Genomic DNA, 24024 nt, shown 5'->3' on the forward strand with positions numbered 1-24024 from the left:
CAGTGCCAGTTGGAGAGCAAGAAAGCAAACACACGCAAAACCCGAAACTCCACCCTCCGACCCCCAGACGGACCCCCCGGACGGACTCCGGTTACCGCCCTCCGGACCAACCCGAAGGAGAGGGGGCGTGGCCGGGCGCGCGGCGCCCACGTGACCGCTGAAAGCTGCGCGCTGCCAAGTCGCGCGATCCGCCGTCATATCAGCTTATGGCGCCGGCCCCTGATTGGCTGGCCGCTTCTGCTGCCTGGCGCGTGGGCTCGGTTCCGCTCCTCCCGTCAGAGTCCGCTTACCGACGCTGGCCCGCCGCGGCATCCTGGAAGCGGCGGCGGCTGGAGCAGTGTGGACTCTCCAGGTAGTCACAAGTGCGCGGCGGAAGGAGGCGGCATACACCTGAGCGGGCCGGGGGCGGGAGGAAGAAGAGCGGTGCCGAGAACCTGCGAGCCAGGCCCGGGTCGGGGAGAGTGAACGTGTGCCTCTACCTTTCTTTTTCTTTGACCCGAAGCAGGCGTTGACCCTAAATGGAAGGCACTGGGCAGCTGCTGAGATCCCAGCGGTGAAGCTGACGGTAGCACAGACTGGCAGGTAGCTGGGCATCCTTACCTGAGGTGTGAGGGTGATGCTGGGGTGAGAGCGGGGCCCAGCAGAAGCACGCTGGGCCCGGTGTCCAGAAGGGTGGCGGCCAGATTGACACCTAGGGCAGAGTGCCCCGAGGAGAGGGTATCTTAGGGTAAAGGAGGAGGTTTGACGTGAAGAAAACAAAGGTCGACCTTTGAAGAATGTGCAGTGTTTTATGTTGCTTATTGTGGATCTCTTGTCCAGGGACGTCTGGACACTGAACTCTAAGGCTTTACTTTGCGATGAATTTCCCTTCGTTCTTGGAAGGATTTTCTTTTTAAGGGTCAAAAAAAATTCGGCTGAAAAACTGGTCGTTATCTATCAGTTATTGGAAGGGAACAGATCAGGGACAACATCTCCAAGTGGAGAAGATTAAAAGGGAACAGGAAAGGGAACTCCATAATCTGTTACTTTAGCATGGTAAAAAGTCTTGTATACTGGCATCCCTTTGTTTACTGCAGAGTAAATTTGGAGGTGGAATGGGTGAGGAAAACATTGCCTCTGCAGAGAAAGTTACCAAACTGGAAAGTTTGTAGCAGTCTGGTGTTTTTAGGCGAAACCACCTAGGAGGTTACCTATGTTTATATTACTATAACTTCTCTTTAAGTTTCTAGTGATAAAACCTAATAAGTAATAAATACATGGCCCCATCATTTATAGAGTATTTTTCTGTTAAGTTATATAATTAGCGTGGAGTAGTACCCAGAACCCCCCATCTACATCTATAACATCTTAAGAGACTAGGCTATGGAATGTGCATCATAGCTGCTACTTATTACTGAACAAGGTATTTAAGTATTCCTGACCTCAATTTCCTGTCTATAAAGTGGAGATTATAGAATTACCTGCCCCATAGAATTGTGAAAATTAGATGAGGTTATACCAAAAAAAAAAAGTACTTAAAATAATATCTGGGTCTCAATACATGTTAGCTATTTTACCAATATTTTAAAAGTTAAGCAAAAAGGTAATAATACACTCAGTTATTCTAGGCCTAATAGGGTTTTATTGATAATTGTGTTTTAAGAAAAGGAGTTTTGTTTGTTTCTGCAAAGGCAAAATAATACTTAACAAAAATTTGTATTTCAAGGAGTGGTACTTAAGTGAAGTCCCTGACTTCAGAGGGTATAACCCTTTAAAATTATATGAGCTTGTAGTTACTGAGGATTTTAAAAATATAAGGAATTAAAGAGTTGGTATCCTGGTGAAGAAAGAGCTAATAAGACTTTTGTTTTTTAGTTAAAGATGGACACAATATCTTTATTTAATTATTTATTTTTATATGGTACTGAGTATTGAACCCAGTCCCTCACAGGTGCTAGGCAAGTGCTCTACCACTGAGCCACAACCCCAGCCCCCATGGACTTTGGACTTTGTAATCAGACTGCATGTGTTTGAATCCTAGCTACAGCATTTATTTACTCTGTGATCTTGGGCAGGGTACTTGAATTTTCTCTGCCCAAATTCTTCATCTGTAAAATAAGAATAATACTAGTACCTAACTCTTGGGGTTTCTTAAAAGGTTGAATAATACATGTAACATTTATAGTACTTAGTATATAGTAAATGTTAACATTAGCTATTATTATTTTTCAAAGAAAAGTCAAATGGCACCTTTTTCTATGTATGTTAAATTAATTTTGACTCAGCTTTGTCTCATAACAGTCATGACTCCCATTTGTTGAGTACTTACCAAGTGTCAGGTGGTATCAGAAGACTACATAATAGGGCTGTGGTTGTGGCTCAATGGTAGAGCACTCACATAGCACGTGTTTTTAGGCGAAACCACCTAGGAGGTTATCTATGTTTATATTACTATAACTTCTCTTTAAGTTTTTATTGATTATAGAATTACCTGCCTCTCAGCACCACATAAAAATAAATAAAATAAAGGTATTGTGTCCAACTACAACTAAAAAATAAAATACTAAAAAAAAAAAAAAAAGACTGCGTAATAGCCGGGCGCAGTGGTGCATACCTGTAATCCCACCAGCTCCAAAAGCTGAGGCAGGAGGATTGATAGTTCAAAGCCAGATTTAGCAACAGCAAGGTGATAAGCAACTCAGTGAGACCTGTCTCTAAATAAAATACAAAATAGGGCTGGGGATGTGGCTCAGTGGTTGAGTGCCCCTGAGTTCAATTCCCAGTACCCCCCCCCAAAAAAAAGACTACATAATCACTAAACCTTAGAACAATTCTATAACATAGATATGTTATCTTCATTTTACAGATATGTGTTGGAATATAATTTGACTTCAAAATTTAATTGCTGTTTTGAGATCATCTCACCATCAGAAGATTTTGTGTGTTAAATTTCAGAAATTACAGCAAAGTATTTGCAGATGCCTATTTACCACAGTCAATAACAGAATTGATTGAAACCAAAATTCTAAAATCACTTAAAGTAGGTTTAACTTCACAGTATCCGAACTGCCTCCAAGTGGACAGGGACAATTCCTCCTCCCAGGCACTGGTTTATTGTCAGAATAATCATGTACAGGTAATTACATATTAACCTTTTGGCATGTTCTTCAGGTAAAAGCAAAATGAAAGATTTTTAAACTTAAGAATTGATATGTTATTAATTTTAAGATTGAATGAAGAAGATAGGGTTTGAGTTCTTTTTGACTGCACCAAACTGTTTCAAGTACTGAACTGAATTAGTGATATTGGCACTACAGGTAGTTCCCAACTTAATGATGGATCAACTTAGGACTTTTCGGCTTTGGAATGGTGTGAGAATGATTTACCTTTAGTAGAAATTTTCTTTGAACTTCAAATTTTGATTTTTTCCCTGGTTCATGATACACAGAATGTACTGTTGCAATGCTGGGCAGTGGCTGTGAGCTGCAGATCTCAGTTGGTCATGCCACTGTGAGGAGAAGCAGCCAGCCCTCTCCAGTGTGTTGTGTCACTAATCTGGGAAGCTGAGTAGGTTAGGTGGGTGAAATGCATTTTCAGCTTACAATAGATTTATTGGCATATCACCCTGAGGAGCATCTGTATATAATATGTGGTTGAGTGCATCAAGTCTTACCATCCTTTAGTGGTGTACCAATATCCTCTTCAAGTTCCCTGGTATCAGTTAATATTTAGTGTACTTCCTCTGCTGTACTGTCTCCTTAGAAGGACTTCACCCCATATGACTTTAACTGCTTAACAAATACTCAGCTCACTTTTGAACCTCAGTTCATACTTAACATGGCCTGTTACTTATATTTAGAAGCCCAGGCAATTAGATTTAAGACCCAAACTGAGCCCATCATTCCTTGCTCAAACCCTATTCCTACCTACATGAATCTACTAGCTCTCCAGTGTTTACTGTTTGTGTTATAATGACACCACTATCCACCCTGGCAAGTCAAAATTTTATAGATATCCTAGAATTTTTTCCCTTTCACATACCAGTGTCTCAGAGTTACCCATCTCCTATGGATCCCTTCCCCCATACTGGAGGTTGAATCTAGGGCCTCATACTTGCTATGCAATGTTCTACCACTGAGCTACATCACCAGCACTTTTCTTTTTAAATCTTGCTTTGAGACAGCGTCTTGCTAAGTTGCCCGGGCTGGCCTCAAACTTGTAGTTTTCTTGCCTCCGACTCCTGAATATCTGCAATTACAAGTGTGTGCTACCATGCCCAGCCTCTGGATTTTTTTTTTTTGCATGCTAAAATCTCTGAGTATGACCATATCTGAGTCTGTACTGTCATCTTCTCAGATAATCTAGCACAGGAACAACCAAATGAATTTCTCTGCTTCTCATCAATACTTCATTTTCCTAATGGAATGATCGTTATGAAATATGGGTCTGATTACACCTCAGAATTCTGTACCATGGCCTCCGCATTATGTGTCAGAGAAAGTTCAAATTTCTTAGCGTGGTAACAGATCCCTTCCTAGTTTAACACCAACCAGACATTAGGTTTATCCCATAATGTCTTTTTCCTTCCGCTTCACCCTTATCACACTGTTTGACACCTACCCACCACATCCAATGAGCCATGAATGTAGCATGCCCCTTACTACCATTTCAATTGTTAAATTTATTTGGAATGGCTTCCCCAATCTTTTCTTTCTGGTGATATCTTTCAAGCCCAAATTTAATGTCACATTCACTGTGAAGCCTTTTATTATATAAGCCAAGGGAGATTGTTGTGTTTTCTGCTTTCATATAATTTATATGTATACACATATATATAGATATATACTTTATTGTAGAACTTGTCTTATTGGTGTAATTTGTTTCTGCATTTGCCTTACTTTTTGGGGGGGGTACTGGGGGTTGAACACAGGGGCACTTGACCACTGACCACATCCCCAGCCCTACTTTGTATTTTATTTAGAGACAGGGTTTCGCTGAGTTGATTAGCGCCTTACTTTTGCTGAGGCTGGCTTTTAACTTGCAATCCTCCTGCCTCAGCCTCCCAAGCTGCTGGGATTACAGGAATGTACCACTGTGCCTGGCCTTACTTTTAAGAATGATTTTGACCGTACCTTTTTAATTATCCTCTGCTCATTACCTAGTATAGTGCTTGGCATTTAATTGCTTTTTTTGAATTAACAGTGGCACATGTGATGGATATATGTTAATGTTTAGCATTTGTTGTTAATTAAAATTTTCTTTCCCTGACAGAATAATAAGAAATGTTTGCAATTTATATCATAAGCAAAAGGCTAAACTCCCTAATAAAATTTTAAAATTTTATTTTTACAAAGAGAATAAAAATCCCAGTGAGAAAATGAGTACAGGATACAGATTATAGTTAAAATAAAGTAAATTACTCTAAATATGTTAAATGATGCTTAGCCTCACTCATAATAAGGTAAATTAGATATACACTAAGGTAGTCATTCTTACCTATTAAATTGATGAATATCCAAAAGTTTGAAGATATCCTCTGATGGTGAGTTTAAGAGATGCAGGGACCATTCTCCATTGTTTAAGAATTTACAGAGTAGCACAACCCTATGGAAGGCAATTTAAGCAGAGTGTACCAGGATCACAAATGCATGTTTCTCAGCTTAGTTCTTCTGCTTGTAGAGCTTTACTCAATACAGGCTTAATCACAATTCCAAAGTCTGAAAAGCTCTGAAAAACAAAGGTTGTTTTGTTTTTGTTTTAGGTTCAGCACTCATTTGATGACAACTCCTGACTCCAACTGATTGAGGTTCCTGTTGTGTCTTAGTGCACTGTTTCGCTTGCTGGTACTTTTTGTTATTTTGTTACATTAGATTTTAATTGCATGTGAAAATATCCAAAAAATGAAAAATGAGTGAGTGGGTACCAGATGAAAGGTTCCATGGTCAGATCACAAGAGTTGACCATGATGTTGCTTTTATGGTATTATATTAGGACCATGAGTAGAGAGTACACTTAAGTATTTGCTGAATTGACTAAAATTTTTCTCAAGTATAAAAATCCAGAATAGGGGTTGATAAACTTTTTCTGTAAAGGGCTATAGAGTAAATATCTTTGGCCTTGTCTCTGTTGCAATTACTCAACCCTCCTTATAGTAGAAAAGTAGTCAGGGATGATAGATGATATATAAATATCTAGACATACCTGTATTCCAGTAAAACTTTATTTTGTTATTGTTTAAATAAAAAACAGAACCGGATTTGGCCCCTGGGCCACTGTTTGCCAATTCCTAACCTAGACTATTGACAAGAGAGAGAAATAAATGGTAATCTAGTTCTTAACAGCAAAAATACTTCTCCCTCTGTTCTGTAATTGGGAGTTTCTTTCCTTGTGTCACAAGAACAGGTGGTCTTTGATTTATATGGTTGTGGTGGCAATATAGAAACCTTTTAGGGTATTTATTTTTGGTCTCAGCACTGAAATAAAAATCTTTAGATTTGAGTCCTGGAAGCAGAGAGATGCAGCTGAAAATTGTATCTAAAGGACTCACATTTGAGTACTAGTACCCTATGTATCCATCTTTCTAACTTGCTACATTACTGTAGTATGTAGTAGGAAAGAATCTGAAAGTAAAATTAGAGCTGATCTAGAATTAGAGCTGCCATTTGTCAGCTTGATCGCCTTAGAGAAAAAGCTTCCTGGGCCTCAGTTTCTCTAGCTGGTATCCCTGGGTAGAATATGAAAAGAGGTTGGACTAGAGCTGCTATTTCAGTTTCCTCCTAGCATTAAAGATGGCATTTTAAGGGAGGCCGACAGTAGCAGACTTGTATTATGTATGGTTTTCCTTAAATTGGGAACTTCCTGTATAGTTTTTTTGAAATGTGGACATGCCAAGTAATTTTGCACATTTTCCTTTAGGGGCTAAGATGGACCTTGTTCTCAGTGCCGCAGATTATTATTTTTTTACACCATACGTATATCCAGCCACATGGCCAGAGGATGACATCTTCCGACAAACTATTAGTCTCCTAATTGTGACAAATCTTGGCGCTTATATCCTTTATTTCTTCTGTGCCACATTGAGCTATTATTTTGTGTATGATCATTCATTAATGAAGCATCCACAGTTTTTAAAGGTAAGAGACCTTCTTACCTATTTTCTAGCTACTGTTAAAGTAAAAATAACAATATAGTGTATGGATAAGATTTTTCAGATTAAACTGGGTATATGTAACCTTAAATAAAGTTTTTGAAACCATCCTCCAAAAAAAGTTAGATATTTTTTGTGAGGGTTAATCCCTTCCTTCCCTAATTTAAACAAACATGAGAATCTGATTTTTCAACAATAAACCTAGTATCTTATCTTGCTTGATACATAAATGAGGATTTGCTAATATTGATGAATAAATGTCTTCATTTATGTAATTATTTTAGTATTGGGCTTTCACAAACTTAAATATGTTTTTATCATGTTTTTCTTTAGTCAGGGGAGGCAAAATAATTTTAGAGTTGTTTATAATCATTTTTATACTTCAGTTATTTGTCAATAACTTCACTTAATTTTTTTTTCTAATATATAGGAAGGGTTGGGGATGGAGGTCAATCATGAAAGAAATGATTATTCCCTAACTATAAAATTTGAATACAGATTTTGTGGGAAGGGGAAAAGGTTTCAGAATTTAAGATATTTACTGTGTCTGCTTAGGATAAAAGGAATGTTTTTCTTACGCATCTATTACTATGTATTAAAAGTTTTATAGAAACAGTTTAGAGGTAAGCCGCTTAATATAAAATAGTGTTTAAAAATCCAACCCAAAACAATTTTGTGTCAGTTTGTTGAATGTAGATTTTGTGACTTTTAAGTATTGGGAATTTCATTTTCAGAATCAAGTGTATCGAGAGATTAAGTTCACTGTCCAGTCATTACCCTGGATAAGTATCCCCACTGTTGCATTGTTCCTGCTAGAGTTGAGAGGTTACAGCAAATTATATGACAACATAGGAGAGTTTCCAAGTGGTAAGTAAATAAGATGAGGGTTAGGAACACAAGTTGGTTTCTTTAAAAAACCATTACTGTCTCTTTTTTTCCTCCTTTTAGATTGTTCTATTTTGACTTTTGTTTTCATGCATTCACGTCTTGACACTTATGTGCATTTCTTTCATTTTATCTATCAACTTAAAAGTCTGTTGTAGATGAAATTGTGCCTGGGGGAAGACTGGAGTGATCAGAGATAGTCCCTTGCATCTGTTTTCTCTTATCATTATTGAATTTAAACTTCTAAAAAAGTAACTCAAGTAGTACATGGAAGTTACTGAAAATCAAAAAATACAGATTTTTAAGAATTTTTTTTAAGAATCCTGCTACTACTGAGAAACTAAAAATCTTTTGACATATATCCTCTCACTTTTCTGTATGCTTCTTTTTTTTTTTTGTACCAGGGATTGAAATCAGGGGCACTCAACCACTGAGCCACATCCCCAGCCCTATTTTGTATTTTATTTAGAGACGGGCTCACTGACTTGTTTAGCACCTCGCTATTGCTGAGGCTGGCTTTGAGTCTAGTGATCCTTCTGTCTCAGCCTGCCAAGCTACTGGGATTACAGGCCACCATGCCTGGCTCTGTATGCGCATTATTTTAATTTTTTAGTTGTAGTTGGACACAGTACTTTTATTTATTTTTATGTGGTGCTGAGGATTGAACCCAGGGCCTCGCAGTTGCTAGGTGAGCGCTCTACTGCTAAGCCACAATCCCAGCCCCATGTATGCTTCATTATTTACATTGTAAAAACACATACTGGTTTGCACCCTGATATTTTTCCTCTTAATAAATATAGCCATATTTTCATATCAATGTATATAAATATAATATTTAATTATATAGATGTCCGTCATTATTAGTTGATCCCTAATTGTTAGACCTTTAAATGTCACTTTTTGTTGTTGTAGTTGTTGTTACAAGCAGTCTCATGTGATTAAACTTTTGTGAAATTTTGAAATTATTTCATCAAGATACATTTCTGGGACTAGATGGGGGCTGGGGTTATGGCTCAGTGGTAGAGCGCTTGCCTAGCACAGGTGAGACCCTGGGTTCGATCCTTAGCACCACATAAAAATAAAGGTATTGGGTCCAACTACAACTGAAAAATAATTTAAAAAAAAAAAAAAAGATACATTTTCTGGGACTAGAGATGTAGTTCAGTGGTAAAGTGCTTACCTAGTATGTACAAGGCCCTAGATTCAATCCCTAGCACTGTGATTATAAAAGAAAAAGATAAATTTCTGTTACCTAGTATATAGAAAGTAAGAATAACAGTATTTATTGAGCATTTATATGTGCCAGTGACAGTTCTCAGCTCTTCACATGCATCAATCCATTTTTTTCTACAACAGTTCTGAGATAGGTACTATTATTAAGCTCCTTTTATAGATGAGTAATTTAGATACAGAGAGTTTCAGTAACTTGCCTAGGTTACTCATAAAGAGGAGATGGACCTGAGACTTGAACTCAAGCTTGCTGGCACCAGAGCCTTGCTGTCAATGTAAGCGATTATAGTTATATAGAGGAGGCAACAAAAATGATGCCCTAAGGTGATGAATTGGCTGGGCCTTGAAAAACAAATACAAATGTGAACAAAAATAGAAGGATAGAGAGCATTCTAGACTTGTGGACATTGTGAATAAAGGTATAGAGGTAAGACATTGGGAGGAAGTGGAGTAAACCAGCCTGGTTACAGCAGAAGTGCACAAATGGTGAGGAATGACGAAGTTGGAAAGATCAGAAAGGGTCGGGTTATGGAATAAATGCTAGATTTAAGGGATTTAGTAAAAATAAAGTTCTAAGCAGGGAAGTACTGTATAAGGATGTATTTTATATAGGTTAACCTGAAGGAAAATGGGTAAGTAGCATTAGTAGTAGTATTCTCAGGTTTAAATAAAAGTGTCTTAGGAATATCTTTTTTGGGGGGAGTGGGGGGTATTAGGGATTGAACCAGGGGCACTTAACCACTGAGCCACATCCCCAGTCCTTTTTATTTTTTATTTTAAGACAGGGTCTTACTAAGTTGCTTGAATTTGTAATCCTCCATTCTCAGCCTCCCAAGCCGCTTGGATTAGAGATGGGTGCCACTGTGACCAGCCTTTAGGAATGTCTTTTCTGTTTCATGATACATATCTTTATAGTTTAATTAAGAAATTAATATGTACAATTTTTATGTTGTATATCAGTTTAAAAAAAGAACTTTAAAAAAAGATATCAATTAAAGGTAAGACATTTCAAGCTCTTATGTGATGGAAATAAGGAAATGACCAGCTTTCAGGGAGTGAAGGGAGATGATAACATATGAAGTTAGCTGAAAGAGTTTGTAATATTTGAGTCTAGGATCCCATTTTGCACTCAACGTGAGCAGGTACAAAGTGAACTCTAGTCCTAGGAGCGCATCTTGATTCTCCTGTGCCTGCCATCTCTCCTAGGTTGGTTTCACCTTATTGTCAGTGTCATCTCCTTCCTCTTTTTCACTGATATGCTGATCTACTGGATTCACAGAGGCCTTCATCATAGACTTGTATACAAGGTAGAGTCATTGGAAGGGGAAAGAGAAAAAATACTACACATTTCAGCATGTATGATCATGAATTCTGTTCTCTGTTTCCAAGAATTTCCTCTCACTGTATTAATACCTCAGTAGCCATACTCATAACCAGTACCCGATACACTTTGTTAATTTTTTTTTTATGAGTTTCACTTTAAGACAGCCTTCTTTATGAGGGCTGTCTTAAAATTTTAGTTTTGGGGTAAAGAAAGAAGCAGGCCTTTTTATAAAGTATTTTGCTAATTTCAAAGGGATTTTTTAGTGAGATCATTTCTATAATGTGAGTGTGAGAAGCTGAGTTGACTGTGGCAGGGTTGAAGTTCTTGGTGCTGATTGGTGTCCTTTTCTTCCTTAGCGTATCCATAAACCTCATCACATTTGGAAGATCCCCACTCCATTTGCAAGTCATGCTTTTCACCCAGTGGATGGCTTCCTTCAGAGTCTACCTTACCATATATACCCTTTTATCTTTCCGTTACACAAAGTGGTTTACTTAGGTTTGTACATCTTGGTTAATATCTGGACCATTTCCATTCATGATGGTGATTTTCGTGTCCCCCAGATTTTAAAGCCATTTATTAATGGCTCAGCACATCATACAGACCACCACATGTTCTTTGACTATAACTATGGACAGTACTTCACACTTTGGGATAGAATTGGAGGTTCATTCAAAAACCCTTCCTCCTTTGAGGGGAAAGGACCACTTAGTTATGTGAAAAAGATGGCAGAAGAAAAATGCAACAGCCCTACAGAAAATGGTTGTAAAAATGAAAAATTATGCAATGGAGAATTTACAAAGACTAAGTAATTATTGCCCAATTATTCTTAAATATTTTTAATAAGGAAAAATAATCTACACACAGCCAAGATACACAGCAAGCAATTGGTATCATTTGAAAATCAGCATTGTGTATTCGGCTAAGGAATGGTGACAAAGTAGGTCAAGGAAAGATGGTGTGACCATCAAGATTAGAGTCTCATGCTTAAAATGCCAGCTGCTGGCCCAGGGGTCAATTTTTGTCTTTCCAGCCAGCAGATCTGTAGTTTGATTAGCCTAAAGAACAATTCTAAATAAGATAGAAAATATACTACTAAGGGGAATAGGCTATATCCTTTTGCCTTAATCCACCTGTATTCATTAAGAAAAATTCATTGTGCTTAATAATACCAAGACTAAGCACCATAACCAAAAAATACTAATATAAAGATGGTTCCTTGTTCCAGGAATGGTTAAGTCTTCAGTGTTGGTATGATAATGAATATTCATAGGACTTTGTGCAAGTGGAAATGTCAGTGTGAAAAAGAAAATTTGATATATTAGATAGCTATGTCAATAATTTAATGGCAGGTATAATAAAATGATTATCTTCCTATACATAGGAGCCTCATTTTCTGGGACACTGTCAAATAGTCCATTTTACTGATGAATAAATAAATGGAAATTTTTTAAAAAATCAATTCTACCATGATTTAATCCAGATATGGGATTATTTAGCTAGAGATGTTGATGCTTCTCATTTAAAAACATTATTTAATAAGTATAAAAAATGGAATCTGAATATAGTTAGAGAAATTTGATGCCAAAGTAATATATTTGGCACTACTGATTTTTTAAAATAAAATTTATGCACTGCACTTTTGATATGTTTCAAAGTTACAAATCCATCATTGTTTATAAAAGGAAGTAATTGCCAAATATTTAGGTCTTCTTCTGAAGATTTGTTTTGAAATCTGATTCTCCTATTTCTCTACTTTTCCCCATTGCCTCTGCAAAAAGGCTTAACAAATACTTTCATAAAAAAATGTGTGTATTGTAACATAAATATATTGGAAAAACATGTTTTGTAAAGGCATTCTACTGTTTATCAATCAATAAAAGTTGATCATCCTGTTATTAAACTGTATCAGTTAAATATTGTAATAGCACAAAATATGTTCTATGCAAAATTTGTGTCAATTTGAAACCACAGAGTTGATGTGGATTGTTAAAGCTATTTTCCAACATTCTAGATGTTCAGTGTCAATGAGAGATATTTCACATCTTTATTAGATTTGAGTGTTTTAGTAAGAGACCGGTCATAAAATTTAATGCCTGGGATCCAGAAGAAAATGTTTTTTATTGTTACATTGGTAAAATGCTGTGTTACTTCACTGTACCAATTAGCATTTTATAACAGATAATCACCTGAGTGCTTCTCACTAATTCCCAACCCCATCACAGTGCTGAACCTTGCCCAAGAAAAAGAAGGAAATTAAGAAGTCATTTGTTTCCTAATAATAGTGACAGATAATATGAATTGAGTTTTCTTCTTTACCAGGCATGGTCATGAGTATTTGACATAAGGAAACTAAGACCCAGCTAAAGTAGCTTTTCCAGAGTTTATTCCTTGCTCATGTTAAGTCCCATGGGATGTTTCTGGTCAGCGGGCAGCTTCCTTGGTGGCTTGCTTTTTCTCAGTCTGTAGAGCCCTCTTTATTGAAGGGACACATGGGAGGGGGAAAGGAAATGTTTGCTCATGGGCAATTTCTCTGGGTCAGGCTTACAAGTGGTGTGTATCCTTTCTGCCCACATTCTTTGAACACAACTGTCCTGTGGTTATCTCACTGAAAGGGACGTGTGGAAATATGTGCAGCTATTTTCTGGGAGGAAGGGAAAGCCAGTTTTTTGAACACTTAGCCGGTTTGCCATATCCATGTGGTTTATAACCCTCGTTGTGAGGAAATAAAGTTGTCAAAATGGCAAATGAACTCAGAAGTATCTCCGTGCACTGGCTGTCTTAACATCTTTAATTCCATACCTCCAATATGAGTGTTAAAATTTCCTCTAGCTTTTTATTCCTGTGTTGCTTAGTAGATAAGAAAGGACATCATTTATGATTTATGGCAAGAGGAGTTCTAACTTTTATGCACTATGCCACATTCTCCTATTCTCTATTAGAGGAATTGAGAGAATGTTGTATCTAAATTCTTCTCTATAAGAATAGCAAGTGAAAGCCTTTTTTTCCTTGACTTTGAAACCTTTTCTAGTTATAGGACAGAAAGGGAAAAGAATAAGATTACATTTTCTTCTTTTATGGGAGAAACTGGAAAGTGGTTGGAGATGTGAGAATACATTTTAAAAGCCTGGAGACTTTCTGAGTCTTCATCTTCCTCCCTGTCTCTGTAAGGTCAAATGCTGTGAATCTCCTACTTGTTATCCCTCCTCTCATGTTTCTTTTTCCTCCCATCTTCTAGAAGAGACAGAGTTGGGAGAGAATTGTGAGTTCAGCTTTTGATTCATACAGGTAGGTTAGTTTTAGAAGATGTCTGGGAGAAACTCAGGAGAGAGATTTGGGGTTAACCCAGGTAGAAAATTTGAAATCATGAGATTGCCAGAAAGAGCATAAAAAAAGGTATCCATAGACATGAACCAGCTTGAGGAGTGCTACGGATCTGAACATGTCCCCTAAAATTCATACTTACTCACCAATATGATGATATTAAGAGGTAGGGCCTTTAGGAGATAAGGTCTTGCCTTCATGAGTGGGATTACTGACCTTTTAAAAGAGGTGTGAGGGAACTCTTCATCCCTTTTGCTCAAATGATGTGAGGACACGATATTTGTCCCCTGCTGGAGGATGCAGCAACAAAGCACCATCATAGCAACACCACATCCCGGCCAGATGCCGACCCCAGCACCTTAATCTTGGACTTCTCAGCCTCCAGAACTGTGAAATAAATTTCTAATTATAAATGACCTAGTCTAAAGTTATTTTGTTAAAGCAGCCAGAAATGATTAAGGCAAGGGGAAAGAACTTTCTTTTCTTGTCTTCCTACCTTCAAACCCAAAACACTTGACTAGCAGTCTTATTTCAGCACTTTCTGTTTCCTCTCACCTTTTATTATCACATGCACCTTATTTTGGGCCACACATTACTTGAAAGTAGAGACTGTATCTGAGTTATCTTTGCATTAAACCATTCTCACAAAATGCCCAAGAGTCAAGGAATACTTTGCTGTATCTATTGATGAAAAGTGAAAATGTTGTTCCCTTTGAGGCACATAAATGTGCTAAGCACTGCACTCCATGCAAATATTTAATCTGTTCTGAAGTTCCTTTTTTACTCAACAAAATGTTTCTCATTTATTCATTAGCTGACAAGTGTTAAGTACCCTGGGGGAGCCAAAAGGGGCAATGTAAAGCAAGCAGGGTCAATGACGATCCCTACATCAAAGGAAGGCTCCTTTGTTTTCCCTGGAAGTAATAGCCTTCTCCTGGAAGCAGACAAAACCCACCAGTACCCCAGATTCTGACCACATATGAATCAGTAATACAAGTACTGATTCGGAGGTCAAATGAATCTGCATACTCAGCTGTAAGCACGATGCTCTGGATACAAAAGAATCCTTCGAGATTCTGTTTGATCATATTAAGAAAGCGCAGACCTAGGAGGATGATTGAACTTCATCTCAGAGTTACTATTGCTAAGAATTTTGGATTCAAATGGGAAAGCGTAAGTCCTGGCCCTCCCACTTCTGGACTGCATGACCTTGATTTCTCCATCTGAGATGGATGAAAACACTGCCTACCTAATGAGATTAAGTTAGAGGCACTCAGGTTACTATATGTGTAAATTGTGCTTATTGCTTTTCCTTCTAAATACAGATTATTGTTATAACTCAGATAGGCTCTCAGTAGAAATTGCAGGGGAAAATGCCTAGATAGATGCACATTGGAGGGTGAAAGACATTGAAGTGAAGTAAAGAAGAGCCTCAGAAAAGCATACAAGTAAAGTTAAAATTGATACAGTATTTACTGTAAATTGACATTGTAAGAGGTAAAATATCTAGATTATTGATGCTAGGTAATTTCACTTTAAAAACACATTACTTCAAACCATAATGCTAGTGTAGAAGATGTGAAGATAAAATAGAAGCAATGCAGCTTCCCTGAAAATAAGAAGACATTTCTTAAGAAAGGAAGGAAGCATGTAAATCACATGTCAGCTTTACAGTAAAGGCAGTATGGAAAGAAAAATACATGCAAAATTTAGTTTTTTCTGGGGCTGGGGTGTAGTTCAGTGGTAGAGTGCTTACCTAGCGTACATGAGGCCCTGAGTTTGATTCCCAGTGCAACCAAAAATATACATACATTTTTTTCCCTTAAATCTTGATCAACTTGAAGATCTTACTAAATTGTAAGTTCATTAAAAACAATTTTTAAAAAAATGGCATTCTCATTTCATGACTAATTCATAATTTAACCTTCAAATTCTAAACATTCACTACCATTTACACATTAGTTATATTTCTTAAACATTTGGTAAGAGATTTAATATTTTGATTCAATCCCCTAAAGATAGACTTGGGGACTTGACATATTTTTCTAAGTACCTTGACATCTTTTCATTACTCAACCATACTTAGTCACAAAATAGCATAACGGTATCAGAAGTTAGTCACTTGACTTCAAAGTCTTTGTACCACAAGCTCTTTCTTACTTTTAACATCGTTTGTTACATTTTCCTCCATTTTAAGGTGATAGTTTTATTCAGCCATATGTTTAGATGAAAACTTGGCCTCCTGACGTGTGCTACCAAACAAAAAACTAGAAACCGTGCACATTCAAATATTAAGACAGCTACTATACTGATTTCTGTCTGATATTCGTCAAGATAGTTCTTCTTTTTGGTCAACTTAATGGCGGTGTAATTTACATACAATTAAGTGTACTCATTTTAACAGTGCCATTCAACTAGCTTGAACAAATGTATACACTAATGTCAACCTCAACCAAGATAGAGAAGACTTTCTTCATCAGAAAAGGCTTCATTTCTCTCTGCTATCAATCTCACCCCAGCCCTAGGTAGCCACTGATCTGCTTACTATCACTGGAAGTTAATTTTTCCTGTTTTTTCATTTAAATTGATTAAAACTGTGTGTACTCTTATATTTAGTTTCTTTAGCTTACCATATTTTGAGAATCATGCTGTTGTATATATCTGTAGTTTGTGCCTTTTTATTACTGAATAGTATTCCATTGTGTGGTTATCTGTTGATGGATGTTTGTTATTTCCAATCTGGAGTTATGAATAAAGCTGCTATAAGCATTTGTGTGCAAGTCATTGTGTGAATCTGTCTTTTCATTTCTTTCTGGTAAGCATGAAAATTCTGGAGTCACAAGGTAGATGTATGTTTAATTTTATTTAAAAAACTATTAAACTTTTCCCAAGTGGTTGTGCCATTTTACATTCTCACTACTGATGACTAGAATTTCATTTTCTCCACATTTTCACTAACAGTCTTTGTTTTTAAGCCCTTCTAGTAGGTATGAAGTAGTGTCCCATTATGGTCAAATTTGCATTTTCCTGTGACTAATGATTTTAAGCAACTTTTCTCATATTTCATCTTTTGCAATGTATCTGTTCGATCTTTTGGCCCATTTAAAAAATTATGTGGTTTTTCTTTCCCTTATTGGCTTATAAGAATTCCTTATATATTGTCACAATTTCTTTGTCAGATACATTTATTAGAAATCCTTAATAATTTCATCCAATCTGGTTTACCTTTTCATTTCCTTGATGATGTCTTTTGATAAGAAAAATTATCAATTTTCTAAGTTACTATCAATTTTCTAGTTACTAAGCTTTTGTCCCATCTGGGAAATCTTTGCCAGCCCCAAAGTAAACCCAGAGTTTTCTTTGTGGGAAGGTTTTTGATAATGAAGTCAGTTTCTAATAGCTATAAGACTCTCCATATTTTCATTTCTTTATTAGTTTTGATACACGTTTTTCATCTCATTGTAATAAATTGTGAACATTCCCTATTTTAATGCTTGTAGGATCTGTAGTGATATTTCCTTTTTAATTCCTTATATTAATGAATTGTGCTTTCTGTTTTACATGATCAGACTGAAAGAATATCAATTTTATTGATTTTTTTTAAACCAACTGCCAAGGTCTGAATGTTTTTCCCAAAAATGAAAATGTGAAACTTAAGTGGGGTTTTTAAAAAGTGATTTAGAACATGAGGCCTCCACCCTTGAGAATGATATAAGATTATTAAAAAAAAAAAAAAAAAAAAACTTAGAAAAGTATCCCCTTTCCTTTTCCATCCTTTCTTCCATGTGAGGACATAGCATTTGGCCTCTCCAAGAATGAAGCATTCAAGGCACCATTTTGGAAGCAGAGACCAGGCCCTTAGTTAGTCTTCCCAGTCTCATGAACTGCAGGAGATTTCTGTTGTTTGTTTATAAGTTAATCAATTTCAGGTATTTTATTACAGCAGCACAAACAGACCAAGACACCAACGTTGTGCTTTGTGATTTTTCTATATTATATTTAATTTATTTGATTTCTACTCCTATCTTTTTCTTCTACTTCCTTCGTGTTCAAGTTGCGCTTTTTTTCTTCTTAGCTTCTTAAGATGGAGGTTCAGACTATTTATTTATTTATTTATTTATTTATTTATTTATCCATTCAGCCATCCATCTTTTATATGCATTTAAAACTACAAAATTCCCTCCAAGTACATCTGTAGCTGTTGCCCACAAATTTTGATAGCATTGTGTTTTCTTTGTTATTTGGTTCCAAGTACTTTATTTCAGTGAGATTTCTTCTTTAATCTGGGTTTGTGTGACCTGAGCCAGATCTCAGATTCCCACAGATTACTTTTCTGCATAGTTCCTGGTTAACATGGCTACACAGGTTGTTTTGTGTGTGACTTAGAAGGCAGAAGTGGAACAGCAGCCATCTTTTTAAACTTGGGCATGTGGAGCAATCCACAAAACACTCTTTGAGTTCACTTAGATCGTCATATTCTATGGTTGCCCTGAGGCTGCAGCTGGGTTTGCAGCACCTGCAACTCCTGTCTGATGCTCCTTCTGTTTCTCCAGATTTGGGATCTGGTTTGTGTTTAACTCCATAATGAAGGGTACCAGCCTTTGTTGTTTGACAGTCCCTCCTCCAAGTTGGGACATGGGTGAGAAGATGACAAAGGAGCCAGTCTGTTCTGAGCTCCCTGCTTGTATATTCATCTTTCCTTCCCAACCCCAGACAAAAACAGTGGCCTCATACGGACTACGTAAGGAGCTTCCACAGTTGCCTGGGGTCAAATCCTCACTCCTCTGATGGAATACTAATTAAAGAATTTGGCACTGAAAGTGGTTCCAGAGGTCAGAACTTTAGAACAGATTCTCTGGATTGGCCCTGTGCTGTCTGCAATTGGTTCTTTGATATGAGTGGATTTAATAATGACCTTATTTCTAATAATAAAGGAGACATTGGGGGTCCATGATCTGCAGCAACAAAACAGCTGAAGAGTACCTCCAGATACCTGTAATAAGTGCCTGTGCAAAGCAAGGCTTTGGAGGAACAAGTTTCTGCTGCAGAGAACATTTTAGTGGAAATAAGGAGTATAATGGGTTTCGCTGACTGCTTCTAAGTGTTGAGGAACTTGAGCAAAGAAAATAATGAGCTCATGACTTTAAATTCCTAGTTCAGTGTCCAATTAAGGGACTGCAAAGCCTCTATGACTTCCCTAAAATACACCTACACTTGTAAGGTCAAGATTTTTGAAATCTAAAAGTTAAATTGTACATAATAAAATTTGAATTCCACCGGCTGAGGTTGTGGCTCAGTGGTAGAGCACTTGCCTCACATGTGTGAGGCACTGGGTTCAATTCTCAGCATTGCATGTAAAATAAATGAGTAAAATAAAGGTCCCAAAACTATACAACTAAAAAAAAATTTTTTTAAAATTTGAATTTCCAATCTTATTGTGTGTTGTATACTAAAGTGATGGCATTGATGAGGAAGAAATGGGACTCTAAAAATGGATAGGGATATAACAAATTTCTATGAAAACTGGGAACCTTGAGCCCTCCTTTGCTAATTAGCAGAGAAAACTGTATAGTAGGTAAAGTATTTTGAGGCAGCACTATTTAGCAAAAGGAGATATGGCATAAAATGGACATGGGTTTAGAAACTGATTCTGAGTTTTTGTTTAGGAATTAAGCATCTCTGCTATTGCAGGTGGCTGCCATTGTTAAATAGCTACCTTGTGTGTTACACTGTATAGACCCCTTCACAAACATTATTTCATTTAATCCTCTCAAAAAACTTGGGGGCAAATCCAAATCTTTCCAGGTGAATAAACTTGAGACTGGTAGGTTTATGGTGATTTGCCCAAAATCACAGAGCAAGTTTATGACAAAGTCAGGACTTGAACTCAGAACTTAAACTCAGGTCTGTTTTACTTCACAGCCTGTGGTTATATACTTGGATACACTGCTTTAATGTAAAGATGGAATGAAATGACATGTGCATGACCACTATATCAAATGTCCTATGTTAGTACCCAGTAAAAGGTTCTCATTTATTTGTTTTCAATCAGCTAACAAAAGTCCTATTACCTTATTTTTTTAAACCCACTCAGGGAATAAGGATCTTCAAAACCCCTTCACCTCTCAGTCTCTATCTAGGTTCAAGCCCTAGATTCACAGGTCATCAGGGTGAATGACTAATATCTTAATCCTTCTTTAAGAAGGAGCTTTTATGGAATCACAAAATGGCAGATCTATCTAGGACATTAGAGATCATGAGATCAATCTTTGCTGAAGAAGAAATAAGACTGAAGAAAGAAGGTACTTGACCCAATATAACTTAATGTCACTTGGCAAGTTCATGAGCTTGAATGGTAAACTACTGAAGTCGAGAGAAGGACAAAACATCACTAAATCAAGGTTCGGATTCCCTGTAAAGCAACTATGCTAATGAAATCATGCAGAACAACTCCAACTGTATTTTTTTCAATATTGGAGTTATAGAAAAAGTAGTCTATAACTGGTTATAGATAATCCTTTTGAGATTCTATTGTTTCAAGTATCATCCTACAAGAAGCTGAGGAACCTATTTATCAGATTGTTTCCCCCCTGTACCAGTGATTGAACCCAGGGGTGCTTAACCACTTAGTCATAATAACCCCAGCCATTTTTATCTTGAGTCAGGGTCTTGCTAAGTTTCTTAGAACCTCACTAAGTTGTTGAGTCTGGGTTTGAACTCAAAGTCCTCCTGTCTCAGCCTCCTGAATGGCTGAGGGCTGGGATTACAGCCATGCACCCAGCTTGTTTATCAGATTTCTGGGTCAGGGGCTGGCTGGGAAATTCCCACTTGTTTAGGAGTAGCAAGCAACCAGCTACTTGAGTTAGAAAATCAGTGTTCTCTGAAGGGGAAAGGCCTACATTGTGCTCCAGTGTAGAACTTGGTCAGGACTGAGAATGAAGTCTCAAAGTGGCGCGAGAGTGTCTCCTCCTTTCCCTCCCTGTTGTCTCCTTTCTTAGTCATTTAGTCCTAAAACCATTAGGCAAGGTCAAGCAATGAGGATGTCCATGTTAGCCACAACTCAGCGTGGGAACTTCAGCTGAAACAGCTTGAGGAGGACTTGTGGCTTCATGCGCTATTCAGCATACATATTACATATAAGATTTAAGAAAATCTATAGTATGCATTTAGTTTATCTTAAAAAATTAAAGAAGAAAGAACTTAACATGATATTCAGCAAGTCCTCCCAGAGGAAGTAACATCTAAGCACAGACCTGAGAGGAGAAGGAGCAGGTCACATGGGTACATGAGGAAAGAGCATCCAAGGCAGGCGTTTGGCATGGTTGAGAAAGACCAAGGAGGCTGCTATGGCCTGAGCCTGGTAGAGTCTGAAAAGTTAGAGAAATGGGAGGCAGCGTATAAGGAAAATAGCAAGGATGGTAAGGAGGCCAGAGGGGGCAAGGTGTGTCCAGGTTGCTCAGACACAGAGGAGTGAGTTAGGAACCAGTGAGTGACAGAGAGAGTACCAGGTATAATATCTGAAGACAGAACTGCAGGTCAGGTCAGGCTCGAAGCAGAAAAATTTGCACACCCAGGTCTCAACCATTGTCCCAATGCCTGGTCTCGGCTTCATCACTGTGTAACCATGGACATTTAACTTACCTCTCCAGGTCTTTGTCCCCATGTGTCAAGGAAGAGCCAAGTTTTCTGTCTCCTCCTCTTCTCATGGAATGGACTTCCCTATGAGACATTAAATATAAGAGTGAGTAATTACTGGGAACTATGCAAGACACAGATATTAAAATGTCAGTCACTTCACGAGGGTGGACTAAAAGCAAATGTGGGTTCTTGGGGGAATTCTCTCCCCTATGAACTCGGCAATTGTCTTTTTACTGGTGAACTTTTTGTTCTCCCTTGTTCTGTTTGGTATTTTCCCCGACTGAGGCTGAGCAGTTTCTAGCATCAGGCTGTAGGTGGAGTAGTTAGGCTTTTTCCCAAGTTGTAGCCATAAAAGCAGAAGCATCCACCTTTCTTGTCTAGACAGAGGACGTGCGTGGAATCATAAACCCTTTAGGCTGGAGGGATCCAGAAAGGTCATCTACTCTTTCTCTTGTGTTTAGAAAATTGTGGTCTTAAATCAGCCTGGTGGAGATGCATGCTCCCTCCTACGTTCCTTTTCACTGGATTTAAAGCACCACTGTACCATTCGTGGCCATTTATTTTAGGCTCAACAATAACAAAACCAACAAAACAATAATTCCAAATAAAATCCAATATACGCATGGGTGTCCATCCCTCCCCCATGGGTGTCCATCCCTCCCCCATGGGACAAAACACCACTTTGGGGGCTGCAAGATATCACTGTAGTTCTCTACATTCTGATGGTTTGTGAAAAGGTTTTCTTTGAATCTCATGAAACATTTTATTTATTAGTGGTTGAGATTTCCCAGCAGTGTAAGTCTATATACAGAGAGGGGAAATACCAGGCAAATATCTTTCCAAGGAGCAGGAGTAAAATATCAGTAGGGTATTACTGAGAAAGATGCAACATCTCCACAGGCCCCATGAAGATTCATCCCCATTCCTGTGTCTCACCCTCAAGGAGATGTGTGAAAAGATCATTCTCAACTTTATGAAACTGGTATGCTCCTGGAAACTTTTCTTTGAAATTAATATCTGCATACCTAATCCTGATTTTCCATTAGAAATTTCATTCTTTGTTTTGTTTTGCTTTGCTTTCTTTGTGATACTGGGGGCTAAACCCAGGGCCTACAGAGCTACATCCCCAACTCCCGTGTTTTCTCTTTGTACAAACCTACATCTAAGGATTAATGAAGTTATATTTAAGAGCACAGTTAATATTTTAGATATTACAAGAAAAGATTTTCATAATCAGCTATTCATAATACTCAAAGCATTTTTTAGAGTATATGTATAAACTTCCCAGCAAGTTTGAGGGGGAAAAAAATAGCCAGGAGTTGTTTGAATCAGATGTTAGACACCTTTTCAATTAGACTCACACCCCATATCTTATAGCAGGAGCCCAACACAGCTGTCTTTGGGTGTTGCAGCCTCTTTCTCCACATTTTTATAAAATAACCTACTTTTTATGAGTAAGCAGGTTAGTTTAGAAGCAGCAATTAATTAGCAAATGGGAGAACACCTCCTAAAGGTGGAAATTCTCAAACATGAAAGTTCAAATAATGTTATTGTCATTTAGGTAGATTCATTCATTCAACAAATAATTTTAATAACCTAATATATTTCAGGCATTGGGCTAGGAGGTGGGCTATAACAGTAAACAATATCAAAAAGAACAGTAAGTATTTTGATAGGGAATATATAGAAATTCTATGAGGTCATAGGTCAGCAGGATCTCATATAGCTTGGGGAAAGTTTTCCCTAAGGATGTAATAATTAACCAGATCTCTAAGGGTGGAGAGGCAGGAGGGTGAGCAGAAAAGGTTTCTGGGAGGAAGAACAGTATGAAGGAAGGCTCAGAGATGGAAGAGTACGAACCATCCAAGACACTGAGTGATGTCCACCATGGCTGGAATGCAGAATTCTTTAAGAAGATTAGAAAGAGATGGAGACTAGAGAACAGAGGTGAGGCTAGATCCTGGGGAGCTCAGTCGGCCCCAGAAAGACATTGGTTTTATCCTAAGAGCAATGGAAGACCCTGAAGAAAGCACTCACTGAGGTGATCAGATGGGATTTGTATATGAGAAACATCTGTCTATACTGTGTGAATGAGGTGGGGGTGGCTGGGGGATATACATTTGGGAGTTAGCCATGGTTACATGTGAATACATGAGGAAATGGCCCATAGAGCTTGGATCAAGTGAGATAAGCCCCAAGGACAAAATCCTAAGGAAGCTATAAAGGTCAACCTGAGAACCAATAAAACTGAAAAGGATCCAAAGAAAAGAGTCCAGTCAAGAGAGTGCTGCTTTACAGGAAAACAAGGGTAGAGACTGCTTCCAAAAGGGGAAAGTGGTCAGTACTGACAAAAATCCCCAAGAAGCCCAGGACACTACGGGCCAAGGAACCTCTAATGTATTTAATGCAGGGAGATTATGGGTTAGCTTTCAGTGGAAATGTCATGTCCAGGAGTGCAAACAATGACTGGCTGGTGAGGGAACCAAGATGGCTATTC

The 24024-nt window shown here is 37.8% G+C and overlaps 1 protein-coding gene across 3 annotated transcripts; it reads left to right on the forward strand.

Moving 5' to 3' along the window:
* Positions 1–251: 251 nt before the first annotated feature.
* On the forward strand, positions 252–16669 carry Sc5d (sterol-C5-desaturase). Of its 3 annotated transcripts, XM_027930690.3 has the most exons (7): positions 259–352; positions 506–582; positions 5741–5822; positions 6895–7112; positions 7861–7993; positions 10448–10548; positions 10922–16669. In XM_027930690.3, exons 4-7 carry the CDS (start codon positions 6903–6905, stop codon positions 11375–11377), a joined length of 900 nt encoding a protein of 299 aa, XP_027786491.1. In that variant the 5' UTR covers positions 259–352; positions 506–582; positions 5741–5822; positions 6895–6902; the 3' UTR covers positions 11378–16669. The 3 variants fall into 3 exon arrangements, with proteins under 3 accessions (XP_027786493.1, XP_027786491.1, XP_027786492.1); XM_027930692.3 differs by lacking the exon at positions 506–582 and having other exon boundaries at positions 252–352; XM_027930691.3 differs by lacking the exons at positions 259–352; positions 506–582 and adding an exon at positions 2861–3115.
* The last annotated feature ends 7355 nt before the right edge of the window (positions 16670–24024 follow it).

Source organism: Marmota flaviventris, chromosome 9 (genome assembly GCF_047511675.1).
Source record: "Marmota flaviventris isolate mMarFla1 chromosome 9, mMarFla1.hap1, whole genome shotgun sequence".
NCBI lineage: Eukaryota > Metazoa > Chordata > Mammalia > Rodentia > Sciuridae > Marmota > Marmota flaviventris.